Source organism: Petromyzon marinus, chromosome 9 (assembly GCF_048934315.1).
Source record: "Petromyzon marinus isolate PM22_M1 ecotype Great Lakes invasive population chromosome 9, UKy_Petmar_22M1.pri1.0, whole genome shotgun sequence".
NCBI classification, from domain to species: Eukaryota; Metazoa; Chordata; class Hyperoartia; order Petromyzontiformes; family Petromyzontidae; genus Petromyzon; species Petromyzon marinus.
The window spans coordinates 17,418,292-17,433,124 of record NC_133675.1 but is presented as its reverse complement, the minus strand read 5'-3'; the positions used below and the strand labels follow the sequence as shown (position 1 = coordinate 17,433,124).

Here is a 14,833-nt window from a genome sequence, read left to right as displayed (position 1 = left end):
GAAGCACACTACTGGCCAATTAGAAGCAGTCGCCCTCCAATAACAACAGAGGGCAGAGGAATGACGCTCCCCACAATGAGCGGAGTGGCCTGCAGTTAAAGTGCAGCAAGCGGGCACAGATTGTGCATCGGCCAAAATCTTAGTCAGTGAATCCATTACACCTGGATCTATCCCGTGACCTCCTGTCAGCGAGCCTTCGACACTTCACGTGGCCTCAACGTGCACATAGCCTGGCACAAGCGTCGTGGTGACATCACCGCCACTTAGTGGCGAATGGCGGTTGTTGTGTGTGTGTGTACGGGTGTGCAGGACCGGTGTGGAGGGGGGTGGCCGCGTGTCGGTGCTGCCCATCTTGCTGACGTTACTCTCATCGTCGTGGTTCCCCCTGGACCTGCCCGCCCACCAGGACGCCCTCCTGCTCACGGGGAACCTCATCGCCGGTAGGAGCACGGCTCTCTCGTACTCTCCTCTTGGCGTTACTCACACCGAGTGACCAACGAGAATTGCCGTCGTTCCTGCTCGTTAAATTTTCCGGCCAACTGCCGGGCGCAGTCGAAAAGTTGCGAGTTCAAATCCTAGTTGGGTGTTGACTCAGCTCATCATCCTAATGGGGTGGATAATTTGAGTACAACGTTGTGCAGAAGTTAACGGTGGTTGTCCTAGGGACACACTCACCCCTGCCATATGATTGGTGGTGAGTGCCGGGTGGTGAGTGTGGTGCGGCGAGTGCCAGGCGACGAGTGCCGGGTGGCGAGCGCGCGTCCTGTGCACGTAGCGGTGGCATGCAGGTCGCTGCGCAGGCCGTGCGTGTCCGAGGACGACGCAGCGATGCCCAAGGTGGAGGAGCCGTGGGCTGCGCTAGCCGACCGCTCGCTGGTGCCCATGGTCGAGCAACTCTTCTCCCACCTGCTCAAGCTGCTCAACATCTGCACGCATGTGCTGGATGACGTCCCTCCCGTCCAGCCCACTCTCAAGGCAACGTTCGCACTCTTTCCATCTATCTCGTATAAGCGCCCCCCGTAGGGATGCTGCTGGGGGTGGTATGGTCGATATTTTGTCTCCACTTTGTCGTCGGGAACCGGACACATCACCGGTGACGTACCACGGTCGCCACTCGGCAGACCACCCCGGTTAATATTGCGGGTATATTAATCGTAAAAATACTACGTGCCGTTTGCTTCACAGTGGACATGAAAAATCTTCTGGCGTCATTCAAAAAGAGTAGGCCTGCTGCGAATCTACTGCAGACCGTGTCTGCGAAACGTAGCGCCTGCCTTCGCACGAGCCTTGCGCTTTAAGAAAGGCACGAACACCACGTACGCGACTCGTGATTTGACTTGATCACCATCGTCTGCTCTGGAATGCAGCCCACGTTGCCAACGCTGCCGAGCGCACCTTCCCTTAGTCCCATCCGCAAGAAGACCAAAGAGAGGGACGCCGTGGAGTTCCCCCCGGCTCCCGCAAGCCCCCGCAAGCCCGGCGAGCTGGGCGCCGGTGAGCACGTCGGTCTGCTCGCGTTTTGACAAACCGCACTCGGGGGCTCCCCGCTTGCGCGAGCGACCGGGCGGCGCATGCCTGCGCTGTCAGGACAAAGTCGGTGGTGGAAATTCCACGTTCCCATTATGGCGGTCAGTCTTCGCACGCGTTGACCGCTCGGAAATTCTTATGGAGTAACGTTTGCTTCGTCGCCCAGTGAGGGACGGTGGTCCGAGTTAACCTGCGACCGATCAGCCATTCAAGTTGAACGCACCGCGTAAATCGTTTGTTCGTACAACACAGGGCACTCTCGCAAATTAGACCCAGCCTTGTCTCTCCTCAGGTTTCCCCCCCATTAAACATTTGTAAAAAAGTAGTTCTGGTTTTTAAAGCCTCTCGCGTCTCCTTCACTGAGGCTTATTAATTTCACGAATTTCCATTGCATAATAAAGGTCATAATAATAAAGGTCATAATAAAGGTCATAATAATAAAGGTCATAATAAAGGTCATAATAATAAAGGTCATTAGAATTTAATTTTATATAACATCCCACGCTACTGTACCAAGCAAAATCAAAATTTAATAAATAAATTAAGAAATGGCACCGGGAGAGGGCTGAGTAGAACGCTGTGGTGCCGCAGGCAAGGCGGGCGAGGGCAGCGGTGGCGGAGTGGGCCGCAGCGTGCCGCTACTGGGTGGCTTCTACCACCTGTCCCACTACGTCCGTCTGCACGACATCCTCAAGGCCACCTACACCAACTACAAGGTGCCAGGACGCGCAGCACCGTGCGGCACCTCGTAGGCCGTACTAATCACGCCACTTCCTGCTCTCTCATTCCACGCGGCGGAGGGTTTCACGACACGTGTTTGGTCACATCGTTCCGTGGCCAAGCCCAAAAATCAATTACAAATCGGAGTGTCACATACGTCGTCTTTTGTGGACGTGAAACCCTAACCCCAGCCCGTGCTGCCGTGCCCTTTGCCAGATGTCGCTGGACATGCTGAGTCTGAGTGAGAAGTTTGGTGGATTTCTGGGCACGGCGCTCGACGTGCTGGCTCAGCTGTTGGAGATTGCAACGCTTCAGGACGTGGGGAAGGTAACTCCAACAAGTAATTAACAACGATGCAGGTCCCGCTAAAGGGTTTGGAAACATTGTCCTCAACATTATTCCTGATACTAGAGTAAAAACATTAGGATCTATTAACTTTTCACTGTTAAGCATAAGCATAAGTAAACATTTGCATTTATTCAGCGCTTATATGTATTAGCATCGCCAAGAAGCTGACAACAGTATACAGAAGATATGAGAGTGGAACAAAAGAAACAAAAACACAGCAGCAGATCCCCCGTGTAGCCATAGCAGACTGTTGGGAATTGTGCTGGAAGCGAGTACCACCTATGGAAGCCAGCACGGCACACAAGGGGGTGAGTGGCTAACACCACGCCCGGCTACCCTTGTCTCCCCAGTGCTGATGTTAACGCACCACACCAGGTACTGATTTAAGGCTGAGCCAATCCAGGGGAGGCCCAGGACCGATTAAAATATTCGCCACTGTTATTGACTTTGAGTGGGTATCAAACTCTCCGGGTTTGTACACAGCATCCTTACAAATGTGCCACCACACACACTCTCTCACGTATAATCGGGGCACAGCAATCAGCACAGGTTACATTTGTGATGACCACGTAACCCGCACAGAGAGAGAGAGAGACATTTGACTTCATTGGGCACCTTGCCTTCACCACAACCTGTGTTCAGTATGGTGTTATGATTTCATTACAGTACGCCGAAGAGGTTCTGGGATATTTAAAATCCTGCTTCAACCGTGAACCGACAGTCACCACACTGTGTGTGCAGCAGGTATGCGCGGAGTGATGCACCACCACCACACAACTCCTCTCACAAGCAGTCGAGTGACTCTTGCAGTGTAAATCCTAGCCCATACACGGCACGTGTGGAATAGTTGCAATCCTATGAGCAACGTTAATAACAGCAAGAAATCCTGGGTTCGACTCCTGACTAGAGCACCTCTGTGTGGAGTATGTTTGTTCTCCCCCTGTTCTGAATGGGTTTCCTCCGGGTTTTCTGGTAGCTAAAAACACGTACAGTACAAAACATGCCAATGCTGAAAAATTACCCACAAATTACTCAATTGGGAGTGCAATTGAGCCAGTTCCCTCCTGAAAAAGAGTATTTAGACTCGGTGAGGTATTCCCGAGTAAACTAGTGTAATAAAATTTGATTTAAAGCTTTCGTGACTGCAGGGATTCATATTCTTGGTTCTTTCGATAAAGTCACGTAGAAGGGAAACAATAAAATGATAAAAATATAAAACAATAAAATTCTCACGACGTTTCGACTGCAACACAAGCAATCATCATCAGGTGTGAAAACCACATTACTTTACCGCAAGAACCAAGAATATAGTGTAATAAATGACTATAGTGGAAGCTCCACTGCAAGAGACACTCTTGTGCTTTCAGCTGTATGGAAAGGAGTGAACTAAGCGGCAGTGTTTGTGCCACCATTGCAGCTATTGAAGGCCCTGTTTGGAACGAACCTGGTGAACGCGCTGGACGGGGCCGGCGTGGACCCACGCGGCCAGGGCCGCGGCCAGCAGCTGGGCTCCTCGGGCCTGCAGCCGGGCCTCTACCACTACTGCTTCATGGCTCCCTACACCCAGTTCACGCAGGCCCTTGCCTCGGCCAGCCTGCGCAACATGGCGCAGACGGAGGTGGAGTCTGACACGTTGGGGTAAGCGCAGCGGGCATGGGACGCCATGGCAACGATCCCTCTCTTGGGAGCCGCGACTGCGACAGCGGCAGCGTTGGTAGTTTGCTGCGTACAGACGGGGGGTTGGGGGGGGTTTGAGCCTCGAGTCGCGGCTCGGCCAACGACTCCCATCACGGGCCGGGGGACGATTCGTCGTCTCGGCCAGTTACAGAAACGTCGACATAATTTTAGGGTTACTGTTACACCGGTGAATAAACAATACGACGATATGTATCCACTCCGTTTGCATAGAGAATCCACGTGTCTGTCAAGGGGAAGCGTTCTAAGCGTTTTCTTTCGTGTAGGTGGTTCGATATCCTCAAGAGAAAAGCCTCCCAAGTAAAATCCAACCCCATGAGTGCCACCAAGCAGAAGGCCGACAAGGTACGATGACTCGTGCAGCGGTCATTATAATAACAGTAATAAAGGTAACTTTGTACATTTGCTATTCGCGCCTTTCTTAGGGTGCAGGGCTGGCACGAGGGAAGGCGCTGCTGTGTTTCACAGACACAGTCTGCAGTTGCTGCACAGTGGGGGGCGATATTGTTGTGTGTGTCATCCCATTTAAGTAATTTGCGGTGTAATTTTTCTAATTTGGACTGTGACGCCGACCCACAATGGCCTATTTTAAATGACATCACGGGATCTTAAACGTCCGCTGTGAAGCAGACGGCGCGTGGTATTTTATGGTTGCTACTACACGTATGACAGCAACTGTGGGACCGGCGTTGGCTGACAGTGACTGACGGTGACTGGCGGTGCCTGGTGGGCACGCGCACGCTTTCTGCATTGCCGCCCCCTCCCCTTGCATACAGGGCGCTATTCACAACTACATCCGCCTGTTCGAGCCGCTCGTGATCAAGGCACTGAAACAGTACACCATCACGACGTCAGTGGCACTACAGAAGCAGGTGCTCAGCCTGCTGGTGCAGCTCGTGCAGCTTCGGGTCAACTACTGCCTCCTCGACTCCGACCAGGTGAGCGCCAGCGTACGTTTGCGTTGTTTACTTTTTTAAGTTTTCTGCAGTGAATGTCGTTGCACTGAATTTGCATCTCCTCTCTTATCCCAGACTCCTCTTTTTAAATATAACTTCTTCTCAATGTGCTTTCTCACCTGATGCTCAGTGCGGAGTCATTGATCAACCTAAAACAATAAAAAATGAACTCTATGTCAATCGAGATCGTGCCTTTGCTAATTGTGACTTTTCCACGCAGGTTTTCATTGGCTTTGTGATAAAGCAATTTGAGTTCATAGAAGAGGGACAGATCAAGTGAGTACCGTATCTATCGCCTACTGGCCAATCAATGCGCGTGAATCGCCCTCGCTGCCGTCTCCTCTCACCGGAGTAACGTTGCCTTGTCGTTCACAGGGACTCAGAGACTCTAATCCCTTACATCTTCTACTTCCTGGTGTTGCTCTCCTACGAGCGCTATCACTCCAAGTCCATCATCGGAATGCCCAAGATCATCCAGCTGTGTGATGGGCTCATGGCCAGCGGACGCAAAGCCATCACTCACGGCACGGATAACATGCAGCATCGTACATCGAGTTGGATTTGGAACACCATGAACGCTAAATGAAACGTGGAGTCGGTACTTTTAATTTATATTTGCAGCCCGTATTACGATCTGTAATTTATTTTTGGGTTTGGCGACCTAATGATCCAGCCAACATTGGATCGTGAAACCCTCCACTAGTCAACCTAGCTGAACAAATTAAATAGTCAGGTGGTGTGCAAGACTTTAATGTGCCAAACGTTTTTTTGTCTCAGCTCACCGGTAAGCTGAAGATTAATCCACACAATAAATGTCACTATAAGACACAATCAGATATTTCTGTGAGAATTGTTCTTGAACTTACCAGAGCAGTAAATGGAGCGAGTCGTGCATGACGTGTAATGTATTCAAAAAGCGTTTGGCTCTCAGAATTTTTATTTAGACTGAAGGAATCCATTGAGCTATGAAGCTCTTTTTCACAGATGTCCAGTCGGGGCGCCGTATGCATTTGGCGTTTGGCACGTCTAGCCCTGGCAGATGACAACAGTGTGACTACTTCCATTGACCTCACTTCCTGATGGAGCACTCGAGCGGAGACAATCCGGCAGACCGGACCATGCATCGTCATGGCTGTGGCCGATCGGTCGCTGGAGAGTGGCGTGCCACGCGACGCGACACGTGGACTAGCAGTAGAAATGATCACTCGTGGATCTAAGCCGCGTGGTTTCGACGAGCGCGGTTTTGTTTCTCTCCGCTCATGCCGTATTGTTGCGTGCTGCGCAGCCATTCCCGCGCTGCAGCCCATTGTGCACGACCTGTTCGTAGTACGCGGGGCCAACAAGGCCGACGTGGGGAAGGAGCTCGAGACGCAAAAGGAGGTGGTGGTGTCCATGCTGCTCCGCCTCATCCATTACCACCAGGTACCCAGTCACTACCACGGGTACCCAGTCACTACCACAGGTCCCAGTCACTAGCACAGATACCCAGTCACTACCACAGGTCCCAGTCACTACCACAAGTCCCACCCACTATCACAGGTCCCAGTCACTACCACAGGTCCCAGTCAATACCACAGGTCCCAGTCACTACCACAGGTCCCAGTCACTTCCACATATCCCCAGTCACTATCACAGGTACCCAGTCACTATCACAGATACCCAGTTACTACCACAGGTCCCAGTCACTACCAGAGGAACCCAGTCACTACCACAGATATCCAGTCACTACCACAGATACCCAGTCACTATCATGGTACTCAGTCACTACCACAGATACCCAGTCACTATCACAGGTCCCAGTCACTACCACAGATATCCAGTCACTATCACAGATATCCAGTCACTATCACAGATACCCAGTCACTATCACGGTACTCAGTCACTATCACAGATACCCAGTCACTATCACAGATACCCAGTCACTATCACGGTACTCAGTCACTACCACAGATATCCAGTCACTACCACAGATACCCAGTCACTTTCACAGGTACCCAGTCACTACCACAGGTCCCAGTCACTATCACAGGTACCCAGTCACTATCACAGGTACCCAGTCACTAGCACAGGTACCCAGTCACTATCACAGGTACCCAGTCACTGTCACAGGTACCCAGTCACTACCACAGGTACCAGTCACTATCACAGGTACCCAGTCACTATCACAGGTACCCAGTCACTATCACAGGTCCCAGTCACCACCACAGGTACCCAGTCACTATCACAGGTACCCAGTCACTATCACAGATACCCAGTTACTACCACAGATACCCAGTCGCTATCACAGGTACCCAGTCACTATCACAGGTCCCAGTCACTATCACAGGTCCCAGTCACTATCACAGGTACCCAGTCACTATCACAGATATCCAGTCACTACCACAGATACCCAGTCACTATCATGGTACTCAGTCACTACCACAGATACCCAGTCACTATCACAGGTCCCAGTCACTACCACAGATATCCAGTCACTATCACAGATATCCAGTCACTATCACAGATACCCAGTCACTATCACGGTACTCAGTCACTACCACAGATATCCAGTCACTACCACAGATACCCAGTCACTTTCACAGGTACCCAGTCACTACCACAGGTCCCAGTCACTATCACAGGTACCCAGTCACTATCACAGGTACCCAGTCACTATCACAGGTACCCAGTCACTAGCACAGGTACCCAGTCACTATCACAGGTACCCAGTCACTATCACAGGTACCAGTCACTATCACAGGTACCCAGTCACTATCACAGGTACCCAGTCACTATCACAGGTACCCAGTCACTATCACAGGTCCCAGTCACCACCACAGGTACCCAGTCACTATCACAGGTACCCAGTCACTATCACAGATACCCAGTTACTACCACAGATACCCAGTCACTATCACAGGTACCCAGTCACTATCACAGGTCCCAGTCACTATCACAGGTCCCAGTCACTATCACAGGTACCCAGTCACTATCACAGATACCCAGTCACTATCACAGGTACCCAGTCACTATCACAGGTACCCAGTCACTGTCACAGGTACCCAGTCACTACCACAGGTACAAGTCACTATCACAGGTACCCAGTCACTATCACAGGTCCCAGTCACTATCACAGGTCCCAGTCACTGTCACAGGTCCCAGTCACTATCACAGGTACCCAGTCACTATCACAGGTACCCAGTCACTATCACAGATCCCAGTCACTACCACAGGTCCCAGTCACTATCACAGGTACCCAGTTACTATCACAGGTCCCAGTCACTATCACAGGTCCCAGTCACTGTCACAGATCCCAGTCACTACCACAGGTCCCAGTCACTATCACAGGTCCCAGTCACTATCACAGATATCCAGTCACTACCACAGGTAACCAGTCACTATCACGGGTACCCAGTCCCTACCACAGATACCCAGTCACTATCACAGGTCCCAGTCACTATCACAGGTCCCAGTCACTATCACAGGTCCCAGTCACTGTCACAGGTACCCAGTCACTACCACAGGTACCCAGTCACTACCACAGGTACCCAGTCACTACCACAGGTACCCAGTCACTACCACATGTACCCAGTCACTATCACAGGTTCCAGTCACTAGCACAGGTACCCAGTCACTAGCACAGATACCCAGTCACTACCACAGGTCCCAGTCACTACCACAGGTCCCAGTCACTTCCACATATCCCCAGTCACTATCACAGATATCTAGTCACTACCACAGGTACCCAGTCACTATCACAGATATCTAGTCACTACCACAGGTCCCAATCACTATCACAGGTCCCAGTCACTACCACAGGTCCCAGTCTCTACCACAGATACCCAGTCACTATCACAGGTACCCAGTCACTACCACAGGTACCCAGTCACTATCACAGATACCCAGTCACTACCACAGGTCCCAGTCACTACCAGAGGAACCCAGTCACTACCACAGATATCCAGTCACTCCCACAGATACCCAGTCACTGTCATGGTACCCAGTCACTATCACAGATATCCAGTCACTACCACAGATACCCAGTCACTTTTACAGGTACCCAGTCACTACCACAGGTCCCAGTCACTATCACAGGTCCCAGTCACTATCACAGGTACCCAGTCACTATCACAGGTGCCCAGTCACTATCACAGGTACCCAGTCACTATCACAGATACCCAGTGACTACCACAGGTCCCAATCACTATCACAGGTACCCAGTCACTATCACAGATACCCAGTCACTACCACGGATACCCAGTCACTATCACAGGTCCCAGTCACTACCACAAGTCCCAGTCACTATCACAGGTCCCAGTCACCACCACAGATACCCAGTCACTACCACGGATACCCAGTCACTATCACGGGTACCCAGTCACTATCACGGTACTCAAGTCACTACCACAGGTACCCAGTCACTATCACAGGTACTCGGTCACTATCACAGGTACCCGGTCACTATCACGGTACTCAGTCACTATCACAGGTCCCAGTCACCACCACAGATACCCAGTCACTATCACAGGAACCCAGTCACTATCACAGATACCCAGTTACTACCACAGATACCCAGTCACTATCACAGATACCCGGTCACTATCACAGGTACTCGGTCACTATCACAGGTCCCAGTCACTACCACAGATACCCAGTCACTACCACAGATACCCAGTCACTATCACAGATACCCAGTCACTATCACAGGTACTCGGACACTATCACAGGTTCCCAGTCATTATCACAGGTACCAATTCCCTACCACAAGTGTGGGTGAACGTGGGTAAGAACGAGAGTGAGTGCGGATGAGAGCGAGCGAGTGCGGATGAGAGCGAGCGAGTGCGGATGAGAGCGAGCGAGAAGAGTGAGTGGAGAAGAGGTGCGGGCGGGTGAGAATGGGTGAGCTCACACCCGCGAGTGCCCCCCGGTGGCGGTGGCCGTGGAGCGTGCAGGTGCTGGAGCTGCTCGTGCTGGTGCTGCAGCAGTGCCGCAAGGAGAGTGAGGACAAGTGGAAGAAGCTCTCCCGCCAGGTCACCGACCTCGTGCTGCCCATGCTGGCCAAGCAACAGGTAGCGGGGCGCTGTGACGTGCGGTGAAAAAACGCATTGGGAGCGAAGCACCGATCGTGCAGATATTAGCCAATCAAAAATAGGGGGCGTTTCATACCACGCTTTTCTAACCAGTGGGTTTACTCCATCCCCGAATTGCTCGCCAATGAATCGATTAACCCACAAATCGATACTTAAAGGTGGTTTTTGGATCGATTGTGAGCAGAATCAATACAATAGACGCCTCTATTCGGGTTTCAATATATGGGCAGAGACACACCCCTACGGGAAAAGCCACCGCTACTTTCTCCCATATATGGGCAAATTGCCAAAATGTGATTTTGTCGTCGTCTGTTCTCTGCAGTGATTGACATGGCTCCTCTGAGACCACGCATCGTTTCTAGAGTCTTGCTGGTTTTTCAACATCCTCAAACGTCGATGCATATGGTCCGCATCGTCCCTCGGGGCACGGCTCGCTCGCACGCATGGCAGCGTCGTGTGCAATCCCGCGAATTGTTTTGCAAGAATATCCCTCGTTAAAGTTAGATTCCGTCGTCGACGAAGAAGTAGACTGACTACGTGAAGAATCTGTGACGTGGGCTCAGAGGAGCGGGGCCCGGAGAAGGGACGGTGGTGTTGATAGCTTAACCTCCCATGTGACTGACCAGAAACGTTCGTTGCGACGCCTCTGTGGGTTTGTTGCGCGAATGTCTCACTGGTCCCCCGTGTGTCGCAGATCAACACGGACTCGCGGGAGGCGCTGCGGGTGCTCAACACCCTGTTTGAGGAGGTGTCTCCCTCCGCCCTGCGCCCCGTCGACATGCTGCTCAAGAGCATGTTCGTGCTGCCCTGCGACGTGGTGAGAGGCTTGCGACGCGTTCACCCCGAACCTAGCGGGAGCTCCCTCGTCGGCACCGCCGCAGCCGGGCGCGGTGCGAGCCATGCCACTCGCTCGCGTGCCGTGCCGGCCTTTGTAAATGCTCACTCACTAATGGCACCTGCCCCACAGTCCGTTAAAGGCAATATGGGGAATCTCTACGTACGTGCGTGTGTGCGCGTGGAAATAATAACACAGAATTGCTGTTGTGCCGCTCGGCCTCTCCGTGAACCACGTGTGCCGCCCGCAGGAGTGCGTCACGACGGTGCAGAAGTGGATTTCAGGAATCCTGGCGATCCTCCGCGTGCTCATCTCCCAGTCGTCAGAGGACATCATCTTGTCGCGCATGCAGGAGCTCGCTGGCCCCCCCGTGGTGGCCATGCCCCCGTGCGGGTTGCGCATCCCGGGGAGCGGGGACGAGACGCTCGACACCCGGGGAGAGGAGGAGAAGGCTCCCCCGCCGGGTAACCCGGAGGGACCGGAGGCAGGGGATGGCGTGAGGGGCCGGGCCTCTCAATTGCCCGAACCTGCGGCCTGCTCCACGCCTCCCGCTCCCGGGCCTCTAGAGGGAGCCCCTCTTATTGCGCAGCAGCCAGATACGCAGCCGGCCGAGGAGAGGTTTGCAAGGTACCCTACCACCCCACTTGCGTCCGGCCTCATTGCTTTCAAACAAGCGCCTGATACCCGGCGAAGTTAACCGTGAACAACGTTTTCATAATATGTTACTGGCTCAGCACCCGGGTCTCCACTGCTCTGTCGCGGGTGCCATTTGCCTACTTTTGGGGCCCACTTGCCTTGTACTGCTGCAGCTGTTGTAACTATCGTTGCTGTTATTGATACTCCTGCTGCCACTGTTGTCACTACTGCTGCTGCTTGCTACTGCTGTATTGCAGGCTTGGGCATCATTAGTTGGCATGTCAGCAATGCATTTTTTTATTCATTGGAATTTATTTTATTGTTCACAATACACACATCGGATGATGCGTGTGTGCGCTGTAGGTTCATGATCCAGCTGGTGGGCATCTTATTTGAGCGCACGGAGAACGGTGGCGGTGGCGTTGGGGTGACGCCACCGCAGCACGCGCTGTCTGCCCAGCAGCTCGGCGCCCTGCTCATGTGTCTCATCCACATGTTCAAGTCTGGTGCGGCACACCTTCCACGCTCGCCACAGTCGTCTCTCTTACCACGCCACGGCACTCCTCGCCGTGTGCCCTTTTGTGCAATCTCCCGCTCCACACGCGCTCGTGCCACCGTAAGCCACACACGCCGCTTAACAGCCTGTGCCGTGAAGCTGTGGCTGCTTAGGCAGTGGTACGCAAGTAACAAAACTCAAACACGTTCGGCAATATATAAAGAGCAACGTACGCACGTACAGTAGGCGACGTGTCCACAAACGGGCCTTCCTCACAGCACAACACACAGGGCACGGTGTCTCCAAGCGCCGATAGCTGGTACGCTGACGCCTCCCGTTCGAGGCCCGTCTGGCACCGCACCGCACAGGAGCCGCACCCTTTTCCGTCGACTCCGCGTGAAACCCCGTCGTGTTCGTGTTTCCCTCCGCCCGTGTCTCCACACCCGTGTCTCCACACCTGTGTCTCTACGCCCGTGTTTCCTCACACCCAACAGGGACGTTCCGGCGGACGTCGGGAGCTACTGTGCGGCTTCTGCGGCAGGAGAAGCAGGCCGGGCAGTACTCGCTGGGCGAGCTCAATGAGCTGGCCGGAGCACTCATCCCCACGCAGCCCTGCTCCGTGCTACTCTGGTGTCAGCTGCTGCTGCTCATGAATTTCACGGAGCGCAGCTGGTGGGAGGCCGTGCTGCGCACTCGGCGGTACAGAGTTCCTCGCGCCCGCCTCAAACTGTGTTTTCCCCTCCCCCATCATCCGCACTGCGCATGACGATGCAGTCAAGTTCTGCACAAACGTAAAAATGAAACTCGCCCTATCCGACTGTGTGAGTGTTCGGATCTGTGTGTGTGTACAGGTCTCCGAGTATGTGTATGGGTCTCCGTGTGAGTCTATGGGTCTCCGTGTGAGTGTACGAGTCTCCGTGTGCGTGTACGGATCTCTGTGTGGGTGTACGGATCTCTGTGTGGGTGTACGGATCTCCGTGTGAGTACGGGTGTCCGTGTGAGTCTACGGATGTCTGTGTGAGTCTATGGGTCTCTGTGTGAGTGTACGCGTCTCCTTGTGAACTCGTGTCCACTGCGAGTCGATCATCAGCGCCCCCTACTGGCAGTCTGTTGACCAATTGCAGGCCAGGTGCTGATGCATCTTGTGCCTACAGGGACAGCTGCCACTGGAGAACACTTTTGTCATTATTAAAAGCAAGAATAAAAAAGAGACTTGAAATTAAAAAGTGGACCGCGCATGCCAGGTGGGCTTGTGGGTATTGGGGCCGCAGTGTCGGGGCCATTGTCGCTAACGTTGCTGCTGTTCTGCACTTCAACCTGCAGGAGGCCGGCGCTGTCCGGCGCCACACCGCACCCGGAGCAGCCACACAAGTCGGCGCCGGAGAGCAAGCTGCTGTGTGGCGCCGAGATGGTGCGCCGCGGCGGCTTCATCCTCTTCGCAGACTACGTGGTGAGGCCCGGCGCTTCCTGCAGCCTGCCTTGCCCGGCACCCCCGGGCATGGCTCTGCTCTTAGGCACATAACTCTGCTCTGTGCCATAATTCCTTGAGTCTATCTCTGGGCTACCCTGTCTCCCAATGTCGATCCCATAAGAGTCCCCTTCAATTACATTTTGAAACCCTGGCAGAGCTTTTCCAGCCTCTCACGCTGTGACTGTTAATATTTTATTTCAGTCTTGTTCATTAAGCGTGTGCTTTAGTTAGAAGTGTACAGCAGAACTCCTATTATTGGAAAATAAGTATAAAGAGAGAGTTACTAGGAATGGAATTTGCAGGGAAGAGGAGAGTCATCTCGGATCGTCGCAAACAATGCGCAAGTGATCTCCCTCTTGGGTTTGCATCTCCGAGGTCCTCACTCGAGTCTGCACTGCGTTGCATGAGACGCCGAGACAATATGACGCATCCTCGAGTCTGAACAAATCCGGTGTTACATTGTGGCTGTAATCCGCTGTCTCAGCAGAGCAGATGAGCTAAGTGATAAAAACATTCTGAGGTGTCTGGGTGGCTGGCTTGGCACACGCGCCAAGTGCGATATTCACGATGCACGGACAGCACGAAGCACGGTGTGGCGTGGAGCAGATGGCACCGCAGAGCAGCGAGCATGCAGGGGCTGCGTTGACAACGTGGTGCGTGTGTTGCCCGATGATCGACTTGAGTTCCGATCGCAACGCGTGTCCAGGAGCGGTCTCCGCCCAGCTGATGTGGCGTCGCTGCGTCGCACTGTCGTTGTTGTGTTCAGTGTCAGAACCTGCACGACTCGGAGCACATGACGTGGCTGATCGTCAACCACGTGCGCGACCTGGTGGCGCTGGCATCCGAGCCACCCGTGCAGGACTGCGTGAGCGCCGTGCATCGCAATGCGGCTGCCAGCGGTCTCTTCATCCAGGCCATCCAGTCGCGGGGACTCGACCTCACCAAGGTGGCAGCGTGGGTCACCTCGTGACCTTTTCTCTCAGACAGCCCAACACGTCGGTTTTATCTGCCACCGTCACAAGACATTAGTGACTTTTGGGTTCGGCCACGTGATGATGTGGCCATTCGACTTCCTGGTTT

The 14,833-nt window shown here is 53.4% G+C and overlaps 1 protein-coding gene across 2 annotated transcripts in view; it reads left to right on the top strand.

The window, feature by feature from the left end:
• HTT (huntingtin) overlaps positions 1-14,833 on the top strand; it is a 56,313-nt gene that overhangs the window by 21,082 nt on the left and 20,398 nt on the right. For both annotated transcript variants that reach the window (XM_032950200.2, XM_076065973.1), the window contains 19 exons: positions 310-440; positions 776-975; positions 1,368-1,494; positions 2,119-2,243; positions 2,464-2,574; positions 3,262-3,339; positions 4,013-4,233; positions 4,557-4,635; positions 5,067-5,228; positions 5,467-5,522; positions 5,622-5,770; positions 6,532-6,668; positions 10,178-10,294; positions 11,010-11,132; positions 11,401-11,777; positions 12,150-12,292; positions 12,777-12,981; positions 13,606-13,732; positions 14,520-14,699. In XM_032950200.2, the coding sequence (XP_032806091.2) occupies positions 310-440; positions 776-975; positions 1,368-1,494; positions 2,119-2,243; positions 2,464-2,574; positions 3,262-3,339; positions 4,013-4,233; positions 4,557-4,635; positions 5,067-5,228; positions 5,467-5,522; positions 5,622-5,770; positions 6,532-6,668; positions 10,178-10,294; positions 11,010-11,132; positions 11,401-11,777; positions 12,150-12,292; positions 12,777-12,981; positions 13,606-13,732; positions 14,520-14,699 (2,848 nt within the window). The remainder of the gene's footprint in view (positions 1-309; positions 441-775; positions 976-1,367; positions 1,495-2,118; positions 2,244-2,463; positions 2,575-3,261; positions 3,340-4,012; positions 4,234-4,556; positions 4,636-5,066; positions 5,229-5,466; positions 5,523-5,621; positions 5,771-6,531; positions 6,669-10,177; positions 10,295-11,009; positions 11,133-11,400; positions 11,778-12,149; positions 12,293-12,776; positions 12,982-13,605; positions 13,733-14,519; positions 14,700-14,833) is intronic.